The sequence below is a fragment of the Corvus kubaryi genome, unplaced genomic scaffold (genome assembly GCF_017639235.1).
Source record: "Corvus kubaryi isolate FWS band 111438036 unplaced genomic scaffold, C.kubaryi_AGA036_p1.0 37367, whole genome shotgun sequence".
Taxonomy (NCBI): domain Eukaryota; kingdom Metazoa; phylum Chordata; class Aves; order Passeriformes; family Corvidae; genus Corvus; species Corvus kubaryi.
Window position 1 is genome coordinate 4,771,260 of NW_024581119.1, and position 7,691 is coordinate 4,778,950.

The 7,691-nt window shown below is 51.8% G+C and overlaps 1 protein-coding gene across 1 annotated transcript; it reads left to right on the forward strand.

Annotated features, from left to right (window-relative positions):
- The first annotated feature begins 2,626 nt into the window (after positions 1-2,626).
- On the forward strand, positions 2,627-6,856 carry LOC121667428. The gene is made up of 6 exons (XM_042034037.1): positions 2,627-2,800; positions 3,885-3,930; positions 4,478-4,520; positions 5,461-5,555; positions 5,691-5,880; positions 6,477-6,856. The coding sequence occupies exons 1-6, from the start codon at positions 2,746-2,748 to the stop codon at positions 6,780-6,782; spliced, it is 735 nt and encodes a 244-aa protein (XP_041889971.1). The 5' UTR covers positions 2,627-2,745; the 3' UTR covers positions 6,783-6,856.
- Positions 6,857-7,691: the final 835 nt, after the last annotated feature.

Sequence of the window (7,691 nt, forward strand, 5' to 3'; positions counted from 1 at the left end):
GGTGCCCAATAGCATCCTGGCTTGTATCAGGAGTAGTGTGGCCAGCAGGACCAGGGAAGCGATTGTCCCTCTGCACTTGGCACACACCTCGAGTGCTGCATCTAGTTTGGGGCTCCTCAGGTCAGGAAAGACATTGATGTGCTGCAGCATGTCCAAAGAAGGGCAGGGAAGCTGGGGAAGGGTCTAGAGGGTAAATCCTATGAGGAGCAGCTAAGGGAACTGGGATATTTTATCCTGAAGAAAAGGAGGCTCGGGGGTGACTTTATCACTTTCTGGGACTACCTGAAAGGAGGTTGTAGCCAGGTGGGGATTGGCCTCTTTTCCCAGGCAACTACCGATAGGACAAGAGGATATATAGTCTTGAGCTCTCCCAGGGGAGGTTCAGGTTGGACATCAGGAGGAATTTCTTCACAGAAAGAGTGATTAGATATTGGAATGGGCTGCCCAGGGAGGTGATGGAGTCACCATCCCTAAGGTATTTGAGAAAAGACTGAGTGTGGTGCTTAGTGCCATGGTCTATTTGACATGGTGGTGTTTGGTCAAAGGTTGGACTCGATGACCTTAGAGGTCTTGTCCAACCTAATTGATTCTGTGATTCTCTATGTGAATATTGTTGCTTGAAAGCTTTTTTAAATGCTGAGTTCACTATATGACACCAAGGACAACAGTTCTAATCACCAACCCAGAAACATCAGGGGAAGCCTAACACCCCATTGACATCTACTGACAGGGAAACAGTTCTGGAAAACAGTCTGTTCCCCTGTTTAATCTGCCAAAAGTCCAACAAATCCACACTGATTTCTGGGCCTCAGGCCACCTTCCTTTCCCTCTAGAGCCTTGGATTATCAGATCTTCACTTTTCCTGGTTGTAATGTGATGAAAACAAGCAACACCTGGGCCTGGCTGCTCTCAGGGAATGCCCCAGAATTCACTCCAGGCTGTCAGCGCATCAACACTTAGGGATGGAGCAGTGGCCATGTCCTTCATCCGTGGGCAAAGTCCAAGCCAGCTGGTGAAAATGTTACTCAAAGAAGTCATTCCCTGCTGTAGCCATTGCTCCTCTCAGGTACGGAGTGAAAAGCTTTGGATGACAAAGGATATCAGAACCTCCTCCAGAAAGATCCCCTGTTGGGAAAGAAAATATTCGTAGCTCAATAAAATTATTTCAAAAACCCCAAATGTTACCCAAAAAGCACCTTCAGCTGTCAAAAGCATTTTGTTGGTGCTTGTAGCTGCTGCCAAGGACAAAGAATACTTGGAAAAAGGCAGGGGAAGGAGCCAAGTTACCCCAATGGCCAGCTTTTGCTGGCCCACTCCTCAGGACACCAAGCATTGGACAGGTGAGATCACAATCGCCAGTCACAGGTTCCACATCTCCGCCACTGGTGTGACACTTTTGTGATACACAGCATCACAAACGTGGGATGCATCCTGCTCAAGAAGTCTTGGTCTGCCTCACGCTGGTGGGTTGACCCTCACAGGCTTGTGCTAATTAAACAGCGTTGTAATGCTTTATTTGTATGGAGATGGATTTAAGGGTGGTAATTAACAAGCTGCATTAAGATGGTTTCTCCAAGGATGTTTCCCTGTGGATCCCAATGTGTTTCCCAAGTGCTCCAGTGACCAGGTTTTACTTTAACAAGGTGTGAAGTGCCATGGAAGGCCAATGGCAATAAATCCAGGATTTTAGCATCATTGCCACATGACCCCTTTGCTGAATCCCATTGTTTCCTCATCTCACAACCAAATACTCCAAGATATCCCACTTGGACAGCGCTCCAGGGTGGAAGTCATCCTGTGAGTGCGGTTTGGCCACAGAAATCAGTTGGAAGGGCTTCGTTTATTTCGTTTTTTTCAAGTTATTTTATACCCCCAAATGTCTCTCAGCTCACAGGTTTTCAGCTTCATGACATTCCTCATAGAACGACATGAGGATTAAAGTGTTTCAGAAACATAAAGTCCTCTGCAGAGGCCCAGGACAATCCACATTTTTGTAAAAAAAAAAAGCAATTTCATCCAGATCTTATGAAGCAAAATCATAAAAATGCCCATTTTTTCATCACCTTGTCTCACACCATGAAGTTAAAAACATTTTTCCTCCACTTCCTGCCTCAGAAGGAGTTTTAACTCTTCCAATAACTTAATCTTCATAGTCTTGTGACCCTGTAAAGTGTGGTTTTGGGGGTAAAAATTAATTAAAAGCTACTAAATCCTGAATGCTGGAGGTGGAGGGAGGGCACCGGCCTCCCTGCAGGGAAGCTGCAAGATGAGGGACACTCACTGTGGCTCCAGGGAATTGCTGTTTTGACTGAAACTGATCCAAAATGTTCTTTGGGTTAGAAAGGGGTGAGAAGGGGCCATTTGAGGCAGCATTTCATCACTCCATGGAGTGTTATTGTTGTCTTTTGGTTTTGATCTGCCTTGACAACAGGGAAAACACATCAAATCTCTTATTCTTCAACTTCTGATTGACTTTGAAGCCGTTTATTAGCGATTCCCCTGCTCACAGCTGGGGCACACGGCATCACTCCTGCTCCTCTCCCATGGCAACGGAGCATGGCCCCCAAGCACGACGGGATGCCCACAAGGGAATGTTGACCTCAGTCCCGGGATCGGTTGCCAACAACAGAACTTGGCCCTCAGACCCTCCCAGTCCCTGCTAATGCAGCCCTCGGACATAACCAGGTGCCAGCAGAGGAAATGACCAAATGACCACGTGCCAGCAAGGGAATTTTGCCCTCAGCCATGGCCAGGTGCCACCCACGTAGCATCCTTTTGTCCCTGATCCCTCCGCATCAAAGTAAGCGCTTTTATTTAAGGAATAGCAGATATTTACATTTACAGGGAGAATTCTGACCCCTGCAGGGAATGATTTTCAAGGTTATTTTAAAGATTATTTTCAGGCCCTGGTGTTCACTCCTGCACCTTAATTAGTGAGAACTGTGCTCCTTTGGAACCACTGAAAATAATATGGAATATTTTGGGTCTAATTTAAGGGCATTTTGCCCTTGTGATTCCTGTGCCTCCATCGAGCACCCCCGAGGTCATCTTGCAGGGGCTGCCATCCCTCATCGCTGTGATCACTGGATTTGACTCACTCAACCCCTCTCACAGAGATCCAGGTAGCTGCAAAACATCTTACTGCACATATCCCCCCACTGGGGCATGACAAGGGGGGAAATAGTCATAAATATCATTTCTGGGGATGACAGTGGAAGGTATTTTTATCTTTAGAGTTTAGTGATGTAGTGGACGTTTGCTTTCCTGTTTTCCTTGATCTTTATCAGTAGTTTCATATTGCTGCACCTCCAAATCCAGCCCAGATCTGCGGAAAAGAGGGAAGACATCAAAGAACAACCCCAAAAACACAGTTTCCCACATCTGCTCTTCAAAAGGGGTTTAGGAGGAGGCGGCCTGGTGCTGATTGCAGGTTATAGTCACAAAATCCTCAAATCCTTCCAAATCCATTTTGCCACAGTGGAATTTTAGGGATAAAAGTGCATAAATAAGTGATGTTAAAGGTGAGTTCTTGCCAAGCTTTGCCAGCATCTGGATCCAGGTCCTCCAGGTGTTTAGGATCTCCAGGACCATCCCATGCCAGGCCCAGCCAGCAAGGGTCACCAGTGCCCCTTGGTAAGCTGAAAATGAGCCAAAACCCTGCTGGTTTGGGTGAGTTCCTGCAGAGAGAACTTGGAGTGAAATCCATCCAGTGGACAGACGAGGAACCATCCTGAAACCTCTCCAGGTTCCTGGTTGTGGGTTGATGCCCCTCGGAGTAGTGGACCCTCCTCTTGAGGAGTCTGCTGGTCTGGTCACCAGCATCATCATCATCATCATCAGCCCCCTGCTCTCCTGACACAACCTTCTCTCTCTGTTCTTTGCAGTTGACAGAGATGCCAATAACAGCTGGGCCGTGCCAGATGTGCTGTAGTAAGTCCCACAAGTTTGGGATGGGAAAGGGGATTCCACCACCCTCAACCTCCGTGAGGGCTTCTCTGGTGCTGGGCTGGGTCTCCCAGAGCCAAAACCCACCTGAGGTGTCCTCCAAAAGGGCTATGTCCTGAAATGGGTGGAAAACATCCTCCAAAGGTCTGGAAACACCCCAATAGTTCAGAGAATAATGATGGAATGGGAATAAATCCCATTTTTCAGTTATTTTACCCAAAACTATGGCATTTAGGGCTGCATTTGCTGCCCAAAAAATATTTTGCCAAATGGTTCACTTCTTGTTCTGATCATGAAACTGTTGATAATTGTTCATTTGTACCATTATGGGGGTAAAGGAGAATAAGTGGGTGTGAGTGATACAGGAGGCAAAAACTGGCCTCTGAGCACCCACTTGATCATTTAAATTGGTCATAAAACATCATTCTTGGACCATTAATGTGTGTCCATCACTAGTTGTAGCATTTATTAACATTAATTTGTTAATTAGGTGTTGTCACTGCCTCCCTAAACCTTTTTATGTTTTTTGCAGCAATCCTCAGGCCTTGAACAATTTTCCACCTGGATCCAGAAAGGTGAGTGACAGCTCAGCTCCCTCCCTAAACCCATGCAACTTCTGTAACACAAACATTTTTTTTTAAATTAAAACTGGATTTTTACATCAAACCTCCCCAAAGGTTTAGTCTGAGTTCCTGCTGCTGTTCATGCAGTGCTGCCAGCAGGGATTTTGGGGTGGTTCAAGCCAAAATTGGGAACAGGGAGAGCTGCTGCCCCATTGCTGGGGAGAGCTTGGTGCTTCCTGGGGCTGCCCCTCACCACTGTGATGTCTTTTCCTGGTCTTAAAATCAAGAGTCATACACGGTTAGAAGGGGAAAAGGGATTTTACCTTGGTATTTATTTTTAAGGATCCTTAGGTGTACACATCCAGGTCATATGCATCGAGATGCACCCCGCAGAGTCTATCTCTGTCTCCCTCCCCCCAACAGTGGGTATATCATTATAGGTGTTACTAATTAGCAGGTCTATCAAAGATTCCCCAATGAGAGGCTCAAGTGAGCCCCCCTCCCCAAGGAACCTTCCCCTGGATGGTTCTGTCTTGGTTTACAGAATGTGTTCTGGAGAGGACCTTGGGCTCTGGGGCACACTGATCCCTAGATACGAAGCTTCTGAAATGTTGAGTCTCTCAGCTTGACAAACAAGTCCAAGAATGTAGGCAAAAAGCACTGGGAATACAGAAGTTGTAAAAAGGTATAACACGGGTATAAAAGAAAAGGCAAAAATCTTCATGGCATCAACTGCACCCTCTTTTTTCCCCACATTTCTTTTAATTCTGCACCAAATAAATGTTCGTCCTTCCAGCCTGACCGTGCTGCTCTCTCATCACAGAGGATGCACCCAGTGCCTTTTTTGAAGGTGCTGGGGTGGTAGACCTTTTCTAAATTTCCCCTTGGAGAGCCTTTCCTTGCCCTCGCATCCTTTCCAACCCCCTCGGTGTGTTTCTGACGCATTTCCCAGGTCTGGGAGCCCTCCCCGAGCGCCGAGCTGAGGGGCCTGGCCCTGCCGGAGGCCGCCGGCGCGGGCTGCCCGTGGGGCGGCGGGGCCGCGGCGGGGCCGCCCCGGGACCTGCTCCAGCAGTGCCTGTGGGCAGCGGGCATCACCGAGCAGCTGCTGGAGGCCGAGGCCAAGCGGGAGCCGGGCAGCTTCCAGCCTCCCCCACAGCCCGCGGGGCCCGCGGCTCCCCGCAGCGGCCCGCAGCTCTGCCAGGCCGCCCTGGGCCGGCAGCCGCCCCTCAGCACGGCCGGCAGCGCCCAGCCCTTCGTGCAGCACCTCGGGCCCTTCGCCAGCCTCCATGAGGGCAGCGGGCCCGCTCAGCTGGAGGGACAGCAGGGGATGGCCACCGCCCTGCCAGCGCCGCAGGTCGTGCTCCTCCAGCAGGCAAGTGCAGCCCCCTCTGCGTGGTGGCCACCCGGGGCCACTCCCGTGCTGTCTGCCGGACAGGCTTTTGTTCTCTGGTTTGAAGTTCTGGGTTTCGGTTTTATTTTTTAGTTTAGTCCTATTTCTATTTCTCTAAATGCCTATGGGTTTTAATTTTGCTAATTCTTTTCGTCCTGTGTCTTTTTATTTCTTTTATGTTGTTATTTTAAGTCCTGTTTCTTTTCCTTCGGTTCTTTCACCTGGGAAGGGGGAAGAGAAACGGGGCCAAAGACCCCAATACTTGAGTTTTTTATTTAGCTCAATCTTCACCTCCCTCTGTAGACCCCCCACTTGTGGGTTTGGGGCACACAGGCCCATTTCTGGGGTTCAGACCCTGAGAGGGGCAGCACCTTTTTCGAATCCTGGAGTCCTTAAGTTTGGAAAACCCTCGAAGATCCTCACATCTGACCCTTTTTGTCCTTCCTTGTATGTGCTGGTGGCGGGAGAGAGTCCCGTCCTCCTCACGCATTCAAACCAACCTCAAGCAGCTTGCAAGTTTAAAAGCACCAGATTTAGGGCGTGTTCTCATTTTTTGTGTTGTTTTTCACCCTGTCCAGGTGCCACAGAGGATCATGCTGCAGGTGAAGCAGCCAGCCCCCACCACACTCGTCCTGTTCCCTGGCCCAGCCTCCTGTGTCCTGGGGAGTGGCCAGGGGCCGGGGCCACCGGCCCACAAACCCAGCAGCCACCCACATTCTGCCACCCCATCGTCCTGTGGCCACCAGCACCCTGGAGCACCAGCACCCCAGCACAGCAGCATCCCAACGCCCAAGGCTGTGGGAATTGAGCTGTGGCATGGTGAAAGCTTCTGGAGCCTGGAGCCAAATTGGGGGAAAGTGGACTCTTTTGTTTCTTATTTTTAATAGAACTCTTGATGCAAAGTGCCATAAGAATCCAAAGTGAGATTATTTAGTATTAAGGCTTGAGTTTAAACACATTCCCGGTCTTGTTTCATGTTTGCAAGATCTCATCACCCTGGTCCCTGTGGAGAGGACCTAAAAGATGGGGACAAGGAGCCGGTCAGAGTGAAATGGACAAAGCAGGTACACGGGAGAAGAGAGAAAATGCAGCGGTGTGGGAAAGGGGAGGGAATGGGGACGTCCCAGGGCACAGAAAAGGCAGCAGCGCCCCGCGGGCCCGTCACTGCCCGCAGCTCTTGCTTTCGGTGCTCCCGGGAGCCTTTACGAGTTCAGGCGCTCCCTTCTCCTCCTGCAGCTCCCAGCGCCCGGCGCTCCCCGTGCCCCGAGGCACACGCGGGTCTCGCACAGCGCTGGCGGCCACGGGGCCACCGCAGCTCAGGGGAGCTCTGGCAAGATGCGGAGGCGCCCGGCACCTGTCCCGGGGAGTGTCCCCCGCCGGTGCCGGCCGCCTGCCCCGGCCGGGAGCCACGGCGGGCGGGCTGCAGCCGCCGCCTCACAACCCCGGGCGGCTCCGCGAAGACGCCGCGGCACCGCCGAGGGGCCGCTCGTCTCCCCACCGCCGGGCCCGCGATCCTCACCCGCCGTCGCCGCCAGGCCGTTCCCGGGGCTCTGCCACGCCGATCCCGGGGCTCCGCCACGCCGATCCCGGGGCTTGGCCGCTGCTGCCGGGCCCGCCGGCGGGAGCACTGCGGGGGCACCGAGCTGCAGTTCCGCGCTTTGGCCGCCCGGTGGCAGCCGCGAGCGTGGGAACGGCGCGGGGCTCGGGGGACGCGGCGGGGGAGCCCCCGGAGGGCGGGGGACACGCGGGGACACGGGGGGCTCCAGAGGGGACACGCACCGGGGACACGGGGG